General features: G+C 43.9%; 1 protein-coding gene across 1 annotated transcript in view; it reads right to left on the bottom strand.

The window, feature by feature from the left end:
* LOC137322176 (PC3-like endoprotease variant B) overlaps positions 1 to 19,407 on the bottom strand; it is a 633,356-nt gene that overhangs the window by 402,246 nt on the left and 211,703 nt on the right. The window contains exon 7 of the mRNA XM_067985291.1: positions 14,724 to 14,837. Coding sequence (XP_067841392.1) covers positions 14,724 to 14,837 — 114 coding nt within the window. The remainder of the gene's footprint in view (positions 1 to 14,723; positions 14,838 to 19,407) is intronic.

Here is a 19,407-nt window from a genome sequence, read left to right as displayed (position 1 = left end):
ACATGGACAAAAGAGCTGAATTTCAGAGGTGAGGTGAGAGTGACTGCCCTTGACATCAAGGCAGCATTTGACCGAGTGTGGCACCAAGGAGCTCTAGTAAAATTGAAGTCAATGGGAATCAGGGGGAAAACTCTCCAGTGGCTGGAGTCGTACCTAGTGCAAAGGAAGATGGTAGTGGTTGTTGGAGGCCAATCATCTCAGCCCCAGGAGTTCCTCAAAGCAGTGTCCTCGGCCCAAGCATCTTCAGCTGCTTCATCAATGACCTTCCCTCCATCATTAGGTCAGAAATGGGGATGTTCGCTGATGATTGCACAGTGTTCAGTTCCATTCGCAACCCCTCAAATAATGAAGCAGTCCGAGCCCGCATGCAGCAAGACCTGGACAACATCCAGGCTTGGGCTCATAAGTGGCAAGTAATATTCACGCCAGATAAGTGCCAGGCAATGACCATCTCCAACAAGAGAGAGTCTAACCACACCCCCTTGACATTCAACGGCATTACCATTGCCGAATCCCCCACCATCAATATCCTGGGGGTCACCATTGACCAGAAACTTAACTGGACCAGCCATATAAATACTGTGGATACAAGAGCAGGTCAGAGGCTGGGTATTCTGCGGCGAGTGACTCACCTCCTGACTCCACAAAGCCTTTCCACCATCTACAAGGCACAAGTCAGGAGTGTGATGGAATACTCTCCACTTGCTTGGATGAGTGCAGCTCCAACAACACTCAAAAAGCTCAACACCATCCAAGATAAAGCAGCCCGCTTGATTGGCACCCCATCCACCACCCTAAACATTCACTCCCTTCACCACCGGCGCACTGTGGCTGCAGTGTGTACCATCCACAGGATGCACTGCAGCAAATCGCCAATGCTTCTTCGACAGAACCTCCCAAACCTCCGACCTCTACCACCTAGAAGGACAAGGGCAGCAGGCACATGGGAACAACACCACCTGCACATTCCCCTCCAAGTCACACACCATCCCGACTTGGAAATATATTGCTGTTCCTTCATTGTTGCTGGGTCAAAATCCTGGAACTTCCTTCCTAACAGCATTGTGGGAGAACCGTCACCACACGGACTGCAGCGGTTCAAGAAGGCGGCTCACCACCACCTTCTCAAGGGCAATTAGGGATGGGAAATAAATGCTGGCTTTGCCAGCGACGCCCACATCCCATGAACGAATAAAAAAAAAATCTTGGCTGTTATGGCAGTGGATCCAACACGATGGACCTCAGTTTCCTTGGGCTGGAAAGAAGATAAAGATATTGGCAAGGGTTCTTGCTCCTGATTACTTTTCAGAGATTCCTGCTGGAAAATATGCATATATATGTGGACATTGGGTGTGAATAGGATCAGGCTCAGTTGTGATGTCCATGGTTAAATAACATGTGACACTCACGGCTGTCTAAGCTGTCAAGAGAAAAATAGCCAGTTAGAGGTCTTCAAGATTACGAAAGGTTACGATAAGGTAAATAGTGATGGAGTGTTTCCACTGGTCAGTGAGATAGTAATCAGAGGGTATAAATTTAAGACAACCATAGGAGGCATCACAGCTGAACCAAATCCTGTCCTTAACCAATGTTGCTGCTCTTCAAGTTTGGGGACAAGGAAACTGTCTGGCCTGGCTTGTCCATGGCTGTGCCCTCTTTGTGCAGATGATCTCATTCGGGACAGATGGAGGTCCCACTACGGTCCCTTGGAAACTAGTGGGGAAGACCAGGACCTTGCATATCTGAGTCTCACTCCTGGCCCTTGCATCACACTTCCACCAGACTTATGTTAAGTGTGCCAGAAAGGTCGTGGATTTTCACGAACCAGGAGTGGAAACCTAGCTGATTTTCCTCATTGAGGAATAAGGCTAAATGTGGTAACCCAAATCCTGTGAGGTCTGTCCTAACATAAAGAACATGTAATTTAATTCACTGTATAGGGACTAGCTTGAGCATGATTCAAGAGGGCAACAGGCTGAACTCTTTCTATTCCAAGGCTATGGTCTTTTGTTCATGTTGATTCGTGTTATACAGTATTACAGGAAATTCCATATAGCACGCACCTCATTTGAACACTCAAGATGCTTGGCTCGCAGCAACCTTGCTTTCATGAAGGTGGAGTGTACCTTCAAAGAAAATCATAAAGAAGTACAAGACTTGAGTCTTTGAATTAGTATGAGGACTAAAATACTCCCAGCCTTTGAAGATTTTTGAGTTTCTTTCAATTTTCTCTGAAGGAGGTTGGTTTTGTTCTATGGCCTGAAAGCAAACTGTCCTACTAATGTTTGTGCTGATATATAATTACGTGCTATAATACAGCAAAGCTCCTTATTATCAGACTGTTTTGCATCATAATCCACTTATTAACATAGAATTCAGAAACACTAATTCACTTGGCATACATTTCCATTTCTTCATTGTACACTTCCCGTCATTCAGCATTAACCCTCTTTCTGTCTACCACATTGTTCTTGGTTAGGAGACTGGCTCTGTCCACTTCAGCCCATGGATATTGTCATGGATAGTATGACACTTTCCACTCCAAGCTACAGATATCATTACAGATGCTATAGGGGTATGTTACTTCCTCCCCCCTCCACCTAAAGTCGGGAGAGGTGCGGGCGAGGTTTAAGATGATCGGGAGGCCCGTATGGTGCTGAACCCATCAGCGAAAGCTTGCGGCAATCAGCACAGCAAAAGATATGTCCAGAGGGACTAGGGATGGTATAAGCACTGAGATCAGCCATCTCCACAGACGCTGCCTGACCTGCTGAGTGTTTCCAGCATTTTCTGTTCTCATTTCAGATTTCCAGCATCTGAAGAATTTTGCTTTTGTTTTCTATTATATAATTCTTATTTTATGCCACAGTAAATGTCTTTTCATGTCAGAAATGTCCCTAGATAAAATCTGCCACAAAGGTTGAAGCACAAGAATTAATCACAGCTAATGTGGATTACATGCCAAATCTTCTCGTACTGTGTCCGGGTGTCACAGTTCCTGTTGCTAGCTCCATAATTTGGTTTCTAATTTATTTTATTGCTTGCAGGTAACATACCTTATTTTTATTTTCATTTCATTTTCTACTTCTGATTTTATCCTTCATCATAGAACTTTTCAAAAAAATATGTACCCAAATATCATAAACTTGACGGTTATACTGGGTTTTAAACAAGGACTGCACGATACTGAACCGAGCATCCCAATGAAACATGTTGCTAGATTGTTTGCTCAGGAGTTTGCCATCAGCCATTTTCATGAAGTAATATTACTTTTTCCATAACTGCTTGTGAATCATTTTCAATGTAACATCCCAGCTGGAGGGTCCTTATGACATTTGACAAACACAGCAACAATGTAACAAAATAAATGACCATTTTTATTAAAGGAGAAGTGTCAACAAGAAGAGCCAGATCAGCTACATGTCATTAAGTTGTGACAGTCATGCACAATAGCAACAAAAGTATTCTTGTGATGCAGTGGTGCCATTTATTGTCATTGCAATATATATCATTGCACCATGAGCTTGGCAAACAAAATGGATTGGTAAACAGTTTTGCATGATTTAAACAGAAAATGCTAGAAATGCACACCAAACCCATCAGTAGCTGAAAGAAACCATGAGATTACAAATTAACCCTGTCTCATTATACAATACAAGATCTAAAATAGCCTGTTCCCTGGTTGGTTCCACGATGTATTGGTCTCGGAAACTGTCTCGAATGCATTCCATGAACTCATCCTTCAGACTACCTTTGCCAGTTTGATTTGTCCAGTCTATATGAAGAATAAAGTCCCCCATGATGGGATCCCTTGTGAAAGATCCACCTTTTTAGCAGAGCAGGAAGGTCTCAACCTACGGATGCCGAGTGACTGGCTGTGTATTTCCAGCATTACCTGTTTTTGTTTCAGAATTCCAGCATCTGCTGTATTTCACTTTGTTAAAGGTTAGGAACTAAATATTCCAGGGTAATTGATGTTTTGAAAAGATAGGCAGAATGGAAAAGGAGCGGGATGGGGGGTGGGTGGTGGGGAGGGGGGAGCTCCGATAATAAAGGATGAGATAAGGACAGGAGTGAGAAAGGATCTTGGCTCGGAAGATCAGGAGGAAGAATCAGAAAGAGTGGAAATAAGAAATAATAAGAGGCAGAAAACACTGGTGGGAATAGTTTATAGGCCCCCTAATAGTAGCTATACTGTTGGACAGAGTATTAATCAAGAAATAATAGGAGCTTGTAACTAAGGTAATGCAATAATCATGGGGGACTTTATTCTTCATATAGACTGGACAAATCAAACTGGCAAAGGTAGTCTGAAGGATGAGTTCATGGAATGCATTCGAGACAGTTTCTGAGACCAATACATCGTGGAATCAACCAAGGAACAGGCTATTTTAGATCTTGTATTGTATAATGAGACAGGGTTAATTTGTAATCTCATGGTAAAGGATCATCTGGGGAAGGGTGATCACAATATGATAGAATTTCACATTGAGTTTGAGAGTGACATATACAAGTCTGAAACTAGAGTCTTAAACTTAAATAAAGCCCATCACATAGGTATGAGGGGCGAGCTGGCTAAGGTAGATTGGGAAATTGGATTAAAAGGTATGACTGTAGATAAGTAATGGCAAACGTTTAAAGAAATATTTCCAAATTCTCAACAAATATACATTCAATTGAGAAATAAAAACTCCAAGGGAAAAGTGACCATCTGTGGCTAACCAAAGAAGTTAAGGAGAGTATTAGATTAAAAGAAAAGGCTTATAATGTTGCAAAGAAGAGTAGTAAGTCTGAGGTTTTAGAAACCAGCAAAGGATGACCAAAAAAATTGATAAAGAGGGAGAAAATAGAATGAGAGTAAACTAGCAGGAAATATAAAAACAGATTGTAAGAGCTTCTACAAGTATTTAAAAAATGAAGAGAGTAGCAAAAGTAAACATTGGTCCCTTAGAGGTTGAGATAGGAGAAATTATAATGGGAAATAAGAAAATGGCAGAGACGTTAAACAAATATTTTGTATCTGTCTTCACAGTAGAAGACACAAAAAAATACCAGAAATAGTGGGGAACCAAGGGGCTAATGAGAGTGAGGAACTTAAAGTAATTAATATCAATAGACAAAAAGTACTAGAGAAACTAATGGGACTAAAAGCTGACAATTCCCCTGGACCTGATGGCCTACATCCTAGGGTTCTAAAAGAGATAGTGAATGCATTGGTTTCGATCTTCCAAAATTCCCTAGATTCTAGAACGGTCCCAGCGGATTGGAAGGTAAGAAATGTAAGATCATATTGAAGAAAGTAGGGAGAGAGAAAACAGGGAACTACAGGCCAGTTAGCCTGACATCGGTCGTCGGGAAAATGCTGGGATCCATTATTAAGGGATTGGTAACAGGGCACTTAGAAAATCATAATATGATTAGGCAGAGTCAACATGGTTTTATGAAAAGGAAAATGTGTTTGACAATATTGAATCGGGGACAGTGACTTGATAAAATTAATATAAGTAAAGCAACAGTAATGAAGAAAATAATAGCACTAAAGAGTGACAAATCCCCAGGACCAGATGGTTTCCATCCCAGGGTTTTAAAGGAAGTAGGTGAGCACATTGCAGATGCCCTAACTATAATCTTTCAAAGTTCTCTAGATTCAGGAACTGTCCCTCTAGATTGGAAAATTGCACATGTCACTTCGGTTTTTAAGAAAGGAGAGAGAGGGAAACCAGGGAATTATAGACCAGTTAGCCTAACATCTGTTGTGGGGAAAATGCTGGAATCTATAATTAAGGATAGGGTGACTGAACACCTCGAGAATTTTCAGTTAATCAGAGAGAGCCAGCATGGATTTGTGAAAGGTAGGTCTTGCCTGACAAACCTGATTGAATTTTTTGAAGAGGTGACTAAAGTAGTGGACAGGGGAATGTCAATGGATGTTATTTATATGGACTTCCAGAAGGCATTTGATAAGGTCCCACATAAGAGACTGTTAGCTAAGATAGAAGCCCATGGAATCGAGGGCAAAGTATGGACTTGGTTGGGAAGTTGGCTGAGCGAAAGGCGACAGAGAGTAGGGATAATGGGTAGGTACTCACATTGGCAGGATGTGACTAGTGGAGTCCCGCAGGGATCTGTCTTGAGGCCTCAATTATTCACAATATTTATTAACGACTTAGATGAAGGCATAGAAAGTCTCTTATCTAAGTTTGCCGATGACACAAAGATTGTTGGCATTGTAAGCAGTGTAGATGAAAACTTAAAATTACAAAGCGATATTGATAGATTAGGTGCATGTGCAAAACTGTGGCAAATGGAATTCAATGTAGACAAATGTGAGGTCATCCACTTTGGATCAAGAAAGGATAGAACAGGGTACTTTCTAAATGGTAAAAAGTTAAAAACAGTGGATGTCCAAAGGGACTTAGGGGTTCAGATACATAGATCATTGAAGTGTCATGAACAGGTGCAGAAAATAATCAATAAGGCTAATGGAATGCTGGCCTTTATATCTAGAGGACTGGAGTACAAGGGGGCAGAAGTTATGCTGCAGTTATACAAAACCCTGGTTAGACCGCACCTGGAGTACTGTGAGCAGTTCTGGGCACCGCACCTTTGGAAGGACATATTGGCTTTGGAGGGAGTGCAGCGTAGGTTTACTAGAATGATACCCGGACTTCAAGGGTTAAGTTACGAGGAGAGATTACACAAATTGGGGTTGTATTCTCTGGAGTTTCGTAGGTTAAGGGGTGATCTGATCGAAGTTTATAAGATATTAAGGGGAACAGATAGGGTGGATAGAGAGAAACTATTTCCGCTGGTTGGGGATTCTAGGAGTAGGGGGCACAGTCTAAAAACCTTTCAGGAGCGAGATTAGAAAACATTTCTACACACAAAGGGTGGTAGAAGTTTGGAACTCTTTTCCGCAAATGGCAATTGATACTAGCTGAATTGCTAAATTTAAATCTGAGATAGATAGCTTTTTGGCAACCAAAGGTATTAAGGGATATGGGCCAAAGGCGGATATATGAAGTTAGATCACAGATCAGCCATGGTCTTATCAAATGGCGGAGCAGGCACGAGGGGCTGAATGGCCTACTCCTGTTCCTATGTTCCTATGTTTCCTTTGACAAATTTATTAGAGTTTTTTGAGGATGTAACTAGCAGGGTAGATAAAAGGGAACCAGTGGATGGCGTATATTTGGATTTTCAAAAGACATTCGATAAGGTGCCACATAAAAGGTTGTTACACAAGATCTTGGGGTTAGGGGTAACATATTTGCATGGATAGAGGATTGGTTAACAGACAGAAAAGATAGTGGAGATAAACAGGTCAGGTTGGCAGGCTGTAACTCGTGGGGTGCCGCAAGGATCAGTGCTTGGGCCTCAGCTATTTACAACTTATATTAATGACTTAAATGAAGGGACCGAGTTTAATGGTATCCAAGTTTGCCGATGATACAAAGCTATGTGGGAAAGTAAGCTGCGAGGAGGACACAAAGAGTCTGCAATGGGATATCGACAGGGTAAGTAAGTGGGCAAGAAGGTGGCAGATGGAGTATAATGTGGGGAAATGTGAGGTTATTCACTTTGGTAGGAAGAATAGAAAAATAGAATATTTTTTAAATGATAATAAACTATTAAATGTTGGTGTTCAGAGAGACTTGGGTGTCCTTGTACAAGAAATGCATTAAGTTAGCATGCAGGTACAGCAAGCAATTAGGAAGGCTAATGGCATGTTGGCCTTTATTGCAAGGAGGTACATAGGAGGTTAGAGTACAAGAGTAAGGAAGTCTTGCTACAATTGTGCAGGGCTTTGGTGAGAGCACACCTGGAGTACTTTGTACAGTTTTGGTCTCCTTATCTAAGGAAGGATATACTTGCCTTAGAGGCAGTGCAACAAAGGTTCACTAGATTGATTCCTGGGATGAGACAGCTGTCCTTTGAGGAGAGATTGAGTAGAATGGGCCTATGTTCTCTGGAATTTAGAAGAATGAGAGGTGATCTCATTGAAACATATAAGATTCTGAGGGGGCTTGACAGGGTAGATGCTGAGAGGTTGTTTCCCCTGGCTGGAGACTCTAGAACCAGAGGGCATAGGCTCAGGATAAGTAAGGGGTTGGCCATTTAAGACTGAGATGAGGAAGAATTTTTTCACTCAGAGGGTTGTGAATCTTTGGAATTCTCTACCCCAGAGGGCTGTCGATGCTGAGTCGTTGATTATATTCAAGGCTGAGATAGATAGATTTTTGGACTCTAGGGGAATCAAGGGATATGGGGGTCGGGCGGGAAAGTGGAGTTGAGGTCGACGGTCAGCCATGATCTCATTGAATGGCGGAGCAGGCTCGAGGGGCCATATGGCCAACTACTGCCCCTATTTCCTATGTTCTCAACCCAGTTCCTAGTCTTGCATGTATGAAGTGTCTTACCCAAAACATTAACCTCTTTTTTCGTTCAAATGCAGATTAATAACTATTCATCTGCAGCATTTATCTTCTATTACTGATTTCCAGTTTTTATAATTTATATTGTAAAATATAAGACATTGGTCCACCACGTCCATTTTTGCGGCGACAAATTAGATTAGGTGCAACCAATTTCTGGGCGCGATGTTTCACGCCCGGGCTCCCCAGAAAATTGGCAAACAATGGCATTAGGCCTCTTTACCGTGCTAATCAGAGGGCTCACAGCAGTTTTATAACCCCATCACCAAGGACGAAGCTTGCCTTAAAGGGACTGCTGAAGGCCGCCGACAGGAAGATATTGTCACAGTGAACATAGTGTGATGCAATTTCTGCCATCAGGTTCGATTTTTAAATGGCAGCAGGATGGCAACGGAGGGTGGGGCGGCAGGGGGGGGGGGAAATCAATGGCCGTGCGGGTAACCCGACTAATAAAATCCTACCGTTTCTCACGCGATCGTGAGTTAATTGGTGGCCCTTAACGCAGCTTCCAGGTTTGCTGTCTGAAAGCTGCGAAGTGGGTGGACTGCGCACCCGCATGTCAGGCTGACAGCTGGAGCGGCTCTATTTAAAGGGCCATTGCTCCAAAGGCTTTTGCTGCAGCAAAGACCAGAAAACACACAATATGGAGCAGCATAGGGGCAAGGCTGTTCCAAGATTTAGCAATGCCTCACTGCAGCAGCTACTGGACAGGGTAAGGAGGAGGTCTTTTACCCCGCGGATGGGAGGAAGTGGCCTGCCTCTGCCACCAAGAAGGCCTGACTTGAGGTGGCAGACGAAGTCACAGGTAGGAGCAACATATCCCACACTTGGGTCCAGTGCAGGAAGCGTTTCAATGACCTAACTAGGTCAGCAAAAGTGAGTACACTTACTGATTCTCCTACATTCCGTGTTCCACATCACCACCATCACCTAACTCATTCTGCACTGCTAAGTCTACTCTATCACATCACTCCTCACACCCACTCAAAGCTCATCTTCAACTTACCTGCACTTCCTCACCTCCCCATTAGTCAACCCACCACTACCACTCAACTCAATCCTCATACAATGTGATGGCTCTGTCTCATACTCACCCTCTGATGCACCTCTTTCACGGTCAGCCTCACCCAAAGCAATGCATTCCTCAGTTGGCCACTTCACCATCACTCACTCGCACGTCTGTTCTTTCTCCCTTTCTAGAGGAGAGCGCAACATGCACACGAGAGGGCGAGGACTGGAGGGGGCCACAAGTAGCGGTCCTCACAGATGCGGAGCAGGAGGTGCTGGAGATCAGCCGTACCCTTGAGTGCCTGTCTGTCGGGGACGGCGAGACTGGCACCTCTCGAACATCTGGTGACACAACTTTAACATTCATCACACACAACATGAATTGATGTTAACAATGCTTGGCATGTTGAACACCTCAGTATGCTTATCAAAACATGACACATCTGTGATGATGCTTAATATTGCCTTCTGTTCTCTTACAGGCCCTTCAACGACCGCAATGACGACAGAGGGCGATTCTTCAGAGGACCTGCCGGCCTCTGAGGGTGCACCATCACATCATAGCGAGCCATCCACCAGCGCAGATACTCACACCCTGGTGGGTCCTGGTAGTGAGTTAGTTAAGTTGGCACCTGGTGAGTCACCACACACAAGTGAGCACGAGCAGACACCGGTGGCAGGGACAGCTGTGGAGAGTCCGCATCCGTGGGAGCACTCCTCTCCAGGCTCTGATCAGCTAGATGCAGATGCTGAACCCTGGGGGCCATCCTTTAAAAGCAGAATGATCGAGGGACAGCAGCACAATTGTGAGGTACTGGAACAGGTGCCACGTGCACTCTCCACGATAACACAGAGGATGGAGGAGTCCAACTCCTGCATTAGTGGTATGGTGGCACAGGTACAGGAGGGAATCTCTGAGAAACTGTCACAGGGATGTGAGGAACTGTCTGAGATACTGTCGCAGGAATGTGCAGGAATGTCTGTGATGGAGAGAAGGCTAGTCTCCGTTGAGCTTCAAGCACGGCTCACAAATGAGTCCATTCAAGCCCTAATAATGGTCTATTCGGACCCAGGGTGAACAACATTCTGCCGCCTCAAACAGGCTGACAGATAATTTACAACTGGGCTTCCAAGGCATCTTACATGTCCTCCAAACTCTTGTCCAGCAGGGTGGTAGGAGTGATGTGGGCCCGGCCCAGGAGAGGGATGATGGCGAAAGGGGACATGGAAGTGGGGACGCCACTCAAAGCACTCCCACGAGTCACCCGTTGCCCCCCTCTCAACCAGTACCAGCAATGCTGCCTCCTCTCCAGGTGGCCGAGTCTGCCCCTGCACAGGAGCAGATGGAGGAATCTTTGGAGGGGCCCTCATGGGCTCCAAAACCCAGAGGGGGTAGGCTGAAAACATCTAAGCAGTCAGGGCATGAACATGAGCAACCTGCCACTACCTCTGCTGCAGCCATAGGGGATGCATTACGTAGAAGCGGTAGGAAGAGGAAGGCTAAGGTTTTGTGAGCACGAAGGGTGAGCACAAGGGTTTCTGACAGAATGTCATGTTTTTTCCATTTATATTTGGGTTTTGTTAAAGTCACATTAAATGTTATCATTCTTACCACTACTGCCACGTCTTGCCCATTTTTGACTAGCTTTTGTGATAGCGCCCTTTCATGTTCTTCACCATGAATGGCGACACATGATGCCACCCTTTGGGTCACTTTACATTGGTTGTATGTGTAGTTGCAGGACTGTTTAGTGCAGGGAGGGGTGGGGGTGCTGGTGTTGGTGCTGCTCTTTCCAGGTGGTGCGAGGTCTGGACTCTTCACACTTTCTGATGTTAGGAGAAGCGTTAACATATCAGTGACTCCCTGGCCTCACAAGCAGCCAGGTGAGCTGCTGCTCTGCCCATGGGTTCCTCCTCCTCCTCCACCTCCTCCTCAATGTGGACGGCAGATGTGGATGAGGCCTCCTGAAGCGACACCCCTCTCTGTTGTGCCATGTTGTGCAGGACACAACACACTACTATAATGCGTCCCACTCTGTCTGTTGCAGCCCTATAGCATGCTCAATTGTAGACCTGGTGGCGATGTAGCTGTCGTTATATCGACGCTATTGTTCGGTGATGGGGTTCCTCAGAGGTGTCATGAGCCATGTGTGCAGTGGGTATCCCTTGTCCCCGAGGAGCCAGCCCTTAAGGGTGTTCATTGCTGGAAGAGGGCCGAGATGTTGGATTCCCTCAGAATGAAGGAATCGTGACAGCTGCCAGGAAATCTGACGCACATGTGAAGGAATCTTTTGCAGTGGTCACAAACGAGCTGAGTGTTGATGGAGTGACACCCCTTTCTGTTGATGAACAGTCCTGGCTCGTGTGGATGTGCACCCTGTACACGTGGGAAGCCAGCCACAGAGCAGAATCCCACTGCCCTCTCCGTCTGGCTGAAGTCGTCCATGGGGAAGTTGACGTAATGCGAGGCCCTGCGAAACAAGCCGTCGCTGACCTGCCTTATGCACTTGTGTGCAGATGACCTAGAGAAACCCGGAGATGTCCCCGGTGGCACCCTGGAATGATCCGAAAGCGAAGAAGTTGAGGGTAGTGGTCACCTTACTTACGACGGGTAATGAGATGCTGCTCGGCCCAGCTGGGAGCAGCTCGGCATGAGGGAGGCTGCAGATGTCTGTGACCACCTGGCGACTCACTGTGAGCATCCATATGCACTGCTCCTCAGAGAGGTCCAGGAAGCTGAGCCTCGGTCTATAGACCCTGTGGCGAGGGTAGTGCCTCCTGCGACGTCGCTCCCTCTGTTGTTCCCCTCTGTGCTCTTGTGCAGGTGCCTGTGGTGCAGCACTGTGTTGTGGAGCTGCAAGTGGCAGAAGTGCACGCCGTGCCTGGCGAGGATGGTGATGTTGCTCATCCTCGGATGTACTGGTGAATGCAGCCATGGTGCCCCCCCTCACCCCCTCCATCCTGATGGTGTCAGTTTGAGGGGGCTCAAACAGTTGGTAAATATATGCGAACAGAAGAATTCTGAGTGGAAACACAGTGAAAACACAAAAATCTCCCAGCCAAAAGTTTGTCTGAGAGAACTGAGTGCCCTGCTGCAATAACTCACCTTTTAACAGGGATTTGAATCGCCAACTGGCTGCCGGCTGAAATACATCTCTTGCAACATGGAGTGTTTCCCACAGGACGGGAAATACGCTGAGGCTGAATGAAAATCGGTCCCCTGCCTCAATGACCGTGAAATTAACTAGTTCAAATACTTCAACTATTTAACTAACTGTCTTACCTGTCATCCTGCCGGCTTTAACTGTCGGTGGGACTTCCGCATTCGTGAGGCGCGCGCGCACACAGGTGGGGAACCCTGAAGTTGGCAGGTTGGAGCCGGCTCCAAACCCGTTTGGGATTTCCCCGATTTTTGGAGCCCCCAACGCACCCGCACTTGGATTCTAAAATCAGGGCCATTGTGTCTGTGCTTTGTCAGACAGTTTTTAATAATGACAATACCTGTGTGTAAGCAGATTGATGTCAGAGATCAGTACTGGCTCTTTTAACATGGTTACTTTATTACACAAGAACATAGGAAATAGGAGCAGGAATAGACCATCCTGCCCCTCATACCTGCTGCGCCATTCAATAAGATCATGGCTGATCTTCGAATTCAACTCCACTTTCCTGCCCGATCCCCAAATCCCTTGCTTCCCCTAGAGTCCAAAAATCTATCTATCTCAGCCTTGAACATACTCAATGACTCAGCATCCACAGCCCTCTGGAGTAGAGAATTCCAAAGACTCACAACCCTCTGAGTGAAGAAATTCCTCCTCATCTCAGTCCTAAATAGCTGACCCATTATCCTGAGACTATGTCCCATAGTTCTGGACTCTAACCAGGGGAAACATTCTCTCAGCATCTACCCTGTCAAGCCCTCTTAGACTCTTACATGTTTCAATGAGATTCAATAATCAGTAACTTGAAAAGAAGCATTTGAACGTTATTGATGTATGAACTGTGTAAGCTTTTACACACCTTCTTCTACAAGAAAAGGTATTAGATACCTTTAAAAAAAATCACACAACAAAATGCGATTAACTAGTCAAATATAATATGTTTCAATTCAATTTCCACTTCTGTTACATATGCTTTTTAGATGTTGATCTGCTTAGATCTCAGCTGCTGTATAAAAGCCTCTTATGCTCATTACAGATATCACTTAGGTTTGTTTATTCCTTTGTAAATGTATTGAAAGGATTAAATTATATTGTTCTGCCACGCTGAAGGTAAATGGTTTTGTCCTAGGCACACAGGCATTTAAAAGCTATTTTATTTTCATCGTGGTTTGAGGCTGAGGGCAACAAATTGCAGCTTCTGGTCCTGAACATCTTTTGAATGCATTCAAGGCTCCAATGAAAGTTGAAAGCATGTGAATGGCCTCCTCGCCTCTTTAAATTAGAAACCAGGAGATTGTCAGCTTTGTTACCTAAGCTGGTGGTGTAGAGCCTATTTGAATATCCTTCTCAAATGGAGTAATACCTGCTGAAAAGGTGTGAGGGGGACAATACAGTTATTACCTACCTTTGATCTTGTGCTGAAATTCCTTTAGGAAGTCAAATGGTGTTAATCAAGTCTCAAAGATGTGAGAACTAATCAGTAACTTGAAAAGAAGCACTTAAACATTATGTTATTTTCCTTATAATTTGTAGTTTTTTGGTGGGGTTGTCAGTAGGTGTTCATTAGCAACCAACAGTATTTTGTTACAGAGCCTCCAATATACAAGTTTTAATGGATTAGGTGTGGCATGAAATGTTCTACAGATGTGACTTGTACCGCATGTGTCTTACACTGATGATGATGGTACGCTGACATTTTTGTCATATTCGCCAGTGCCAAAAGTGTAGTCATTTCTCTATTCTATGAAGCATGATGTTTTGTGTGTTGTGGGATTTATCTTCATAACCAAAATAAACAAAAAAAATACAAAGCTACTGATACTTAAAGAACCTTATCAAATATTTACTGTAGAGATAGGTTAATGACCCTTTGCTGAACACTTGTTAGAAGTCTTAAATGCCTCGAGTTCCTCCAGATTGTCACATACCCAAGAGTAGGATCATCTTATTAGGACAAACGTTCAACGCATTTATCATTTCGAGATACACTACTGGGCCTTCTTCTGAATAGGATTATGGTAAAATGCCAAGCAAGCCGACATTTCTTTGATAAAATTAAGGTGAATAAAGCAACATATGTCCTCATTTCCATGTAAACTAAATATCCTTGTACTGGTACCTGTGGTGGACGTGGTAACCTCCGCCATTGATGCGCCAACCTGGTTGGGAAGGATTGGGTATCTTTGCAGTTTTTGCAATCAGGTGTTGCACATCTCTCCAGCTTAGATGAGGGCTGCAGAAGGAAAACAAAGATGATATGGAGACTTAACAAAATGGATCCACTTTACAAATCTAAACAATAACACTGTTCAATTTACAAAAAAAACTGTTGCCATTAGGGGCCTCTGAAAAGCAGCCAGTTGTAAATAATTATTAACAATAACTCATTTGTATTTCAGCTATCATGTCAGAAAAAACACAAGCCTCTTTAAAATAAGAGAGCTGAAGCATACTTGGGAGAAACGGCTTGGATGAGTTACTCTGCCCAACAGCCTTTTTATCATTGATTTCTCCCACCTTCTGCCAATTTTAAAGGTTCCAGCGAAGGATTTGTACTAGAAAAAGGATCCAAGAAATTCTCCATCTCACCAATGACAGAACAAGCAATGTCAACGAGAGGAAAGTCCAATAAACAATGTCTGGGAGTGGTACAATGATGCAATCAGAGTGCCGACCACTACTAATGATGCAGAGAGTGTGCTGACTAATATCAATGATGCAGAGAGAATGCTGACTATTATCTGGTTTCGGGTGATTTAAAGTGTTAGATCACCCTAAACGAGAGGGAAAACACTCCAGTAGCTGGAGTCATAACTAGCACAAAGGAAGATGGTAGTGGTTGTTAGAGGCCAATCATCTCAGCCCCAGGACATCGTTGCAGAAGTTCCTCAGGGCAGTGTCCTCGGCCCAACCATCTTCAGCTGCTTCATCAATGATCTTCTCTCCATCATAAGGTCAGAAGTGGGGATGTTCGCTGATGATTGCACAGTGTTCAGTTCCATTTGCAACCCCTCAGATAATGAAGCAGTCCGTGCCCGTGGGCTGATAAGTGGCAAGTAACAGTTGCACCAGATAAGTGCCAGGCAATGACCATCTCCAGCAAGAGAGAATCTAACCACCTCTCCTTGACATTCAACGGCATTACCATCGCCGAATCCCCCACCATCAACATCCTGGGGGTCACCATTGACCAGAAACTTAACTGGACCAGCCACATAAATACTGTGGCTACAAGAGCAGGTGGGAGGCTGGGTATTCTGCGGCGAGTGACTCATCTCCTGACTCCCCAAATCCTTTCCACCATCTACAGGGCACAAGTCAGGAGTGTGATGGAATACTCTCCACTTGCCTGGATGAGTGCAGCTCAAACAACACTCAAGAAGCTCGACACCATCCAGGACAAAGCACCCCGTTTGATTGGCACCCCATCCACCACCCTAAACATTCACTCCCTTCACCACCTGCGTACTGTGGCTGCAGTGTGTACCATCTACAGGATGCATTGCAGCAACTCGCCAAGGCTTCTTCAACAGCACCTCCCAAATCCGCGACCTCTACCACCTAGAAGGACAAGGGCAGCAGGCACATGGGAACAACACCACCTGCACGTTCCCCTCCAAGACACACAACATCCCGACTTGGAAATATATCACCATTCCTTCATCGTCACTGAGTCAAAATTCTGGAACTCCCTACCTAACAACACTGTGGGAGAACCTTCACCACACGGACTGCAGCGGTTCTAGATGGCGGCTCACCACCACCTTCTCAAGGGCAATTAGGGATGGGAAATAAATGCTGGCCTTGCCAGCGACGCCCACATCCCGTGAATGAATAAAAAATGTCAATCCCCCCGAACCACCTGCCACATCATAAAGCGTGTGGGGAGGTTACTCGTCTGCTAGCTGTCATCTTATATAATAAAAATACATGAAGACTTCGAAGTAGAAGAACCAGGCCATCCCGACTTGGAAATATATCGCTGTTCCTTCATCATCGCTGGGTCAAAATCCTGGAACTCCCTACCTAACAGCACTGCGGGAGAACCTTCACCACACAGACTGCAGTGGTTCAAGAAGGCGGCTCACCACCACCTTCTCAAGGGCAATTAGGGATTGGTAATTAATGCTGGCCTTGCCAGCAACGCCTACCTCCCATGAATTAATAAAAAAAAGTGTATTACAGTGCTGCAGAGAGGGTGTTGAGTCATACCATAGTATTTAGGTGATACAGAGAGTGGGTGTGCCATTATCAGGATGGCATTATCAGGTGCAATGCTAACTAACATCAAATACAGTTATGCCTGCGAATGTTCAGTACCCTGATTTCTCCTCATGTAAAACATGACTCATCTCTAAAGCTCACTGGAGAAGCTGGGGTTGTTCTCATTAGAGCAGAGAAGGTTAAGAGGAGATTTGATAGAGGTGTCCAAAATCATGAACGGTTTTGAGCAAATAAGGAAAAACTGTTTCCAGTGGCAGAAGGGTCAGTAACCAAAGGACACAGATTTAAGATGATCTGCAAAAGAATCAGAGGCATCATGAGGAAACAATTTTTATACAGCAAGTTGTAATGATCTGGAATGCCCTGCCTGAAAGTGTGGTGGAAGCAGATTCAATAATAACTTTCAAAAGGGAATTGGATAAATGCCTGAAGGGAAAAAAATTGCAGGGCTATAGGGAAAAAGCAGGGGAATGGGACTAATTGGATAGCTCTTTCAAAGAGAAGGCATCGGCACGATGGACTGAATGGCCTCCTTCTGTGCTGTATCATTCGATGATACTAAGGTCATTAAGAAGTTAGTTTTATCACTAAATGTGTGAAAATCTATATTTTAAACCAAGACAAAAGATTGAGAAATAGTGAATACATTTTGCGATGAAAATGTACACCTCCATTAAAAATACAGGTGGCATGCCCACCATGAGGAGACAGCCTTGGCTCAATCTCCCTTGGGGACAATCAGCTGAGTGGCATCTCTGATAAAGCTATATGATTATTGTGCGCCGGTGTCTGCGTTGCTAATTTTAACAGCATCTGTTTCAAAATGGCTACCTTCACTGAAATGGAAAATGCAGAAATTGTACTGAGGTGCAATGATAATGCACTGGGTTCTGCATTTCTCCAAAATTATCATGCTATATCTGGTAATGTCAATCACTGAGCCATTATACATGGCTGTATCTCTGATAAAAGATGGAAGTCAATATATAAAATTTTCCAGAACATTCTCCTTACTAGAACACGTGTGCCATGTGATTTCCCCACATAGTACCACAGACGCAGCATTAGAAGCATATTCTCAGGACAAGTGGCCTACTCTTAATGATTGTGATCAAACTCGTGATAGATTGTCACAGGGAATTTTGCAAAATATAAAAATGAGAATGAAATACTCAGTGCAAAAAGTTAGAACAAAACGGTTTGATAAAGAACACAATCAAAATAGTTTAACCTTTTCATCAATGCTGCCACAAGAACAGTAGAAGAAGAGTGGCAGAAATCACCAGTGATAATTGCACTGTTCTTCTTGCATCTCACAGTAATGCCAAAGTTCCTGTGTGGTCTTTGAAAAACAGGGAAGTGTTGTGAAGAAGAGAGCTCAAATGCCCGAGTTCTCCACCACTTTGTTTTCAATCATTTCAAGGAAATAACTTGAAACAATTGGGATAATGAAGAAAACGTGAACTAATTCTCATGAACAGGTTGCTCCAATATTGGTCCTCAGAAATATGACAACCCCTTATGTCCAATCCAAAGTAAAACAGAAGAAAGCCAAGTTAGAAAAGTTATACTCCGACTGCAAGCTAACCTTTATCATATCATCTGAACCGCACCCCGCCAAACAAAGAACAATTTATATCAGAGAAAAAAAATATGAATGTTAGAAACCTTAAAAACAGAAATTGCTGGAAACATGCAGCAGGTCAGTCAGCATTTGAAAGAGAAAGGCAGATTAGATAGAAAAGATTATAAGTCATGAAGCAATCCATGTGAAACATTAACCTATCTTACTCTTTTGGATACTGATTTATCTGCTTTACACTTCCAGCATTTTATGCTTTTAGATTTTAGACAGTTTATGTGTTTGCCTCCACAATTTGTAGGAAAAGGTTTATGGGATATGTGATTATCAAGTCAAATAATACTGAAAATTAGGTCATCACCTGAAGATAAATAATATGCTTTATACTCTGCTCACATTGTATGGATATTTTATAATGAGCCTGCCAGAAGTATTCAAACTAACAACTTACAATTCATTACATTTTAAACAGGCCTTTATAAAAATGTATATATTTTTATTTTTTCCCCCCTTCTCCATAAATTGTTTGATCTGAATGTCTCAATGGACATCTGAAAGTGACAGTGAGGGGGCAGACATTCAGCATTTCATATTCTGGCAAATAATTGTGATGTCGCAACACGGTTAATTACTGTCAACCCCCCAATCAGGAGGAGTTTGGTGTTGCTGTCAGCAGGAGTGTGCTGCTGACAAAATAAGACATTGCCTTGCATGTGGGGATGAGGCAAAAGTGGCTGGGAGCTCGTGACACTGTGATCTGAAATGACTGCGATGAAATTATAAATCTGGCAATTGTCAGCGATACCTAATCTCATTCAAATTCCACCTTCTTACTGCAAAAAAAAAGGAAATGTGGTATTGCAGAAAATGTAACCTCCGAAGCATTAGCCTTGTAATTTGATTCACAGGATTTTACCAGGGCTTTGTACGTAGAATAAAATGGGTCACCGTTATTTAAACTCTAAACCAAATGTAAAACTTTGCACATTTCCACTTT

This window comes from Heptranchias perlo, chromosome 5 (assembly GCF_035084215.1).
Source record: "Heptranchias perlo isolate sHepPer1 chromosome 5, sHepPer1.hap1, whole genome shotgun sequence".
Taxonomy (NCBI): Eukaryota; Metazoa; Chordata; class Chondrichthyes; order Hexanchiformes; family Hexanchidae; genus Heptranchias; species Heptranchias perlo.
Note: the sequence above shows the minus strand (reverse complement) of the source record. Positions and strands in the feature narration are given on the sequence as shown.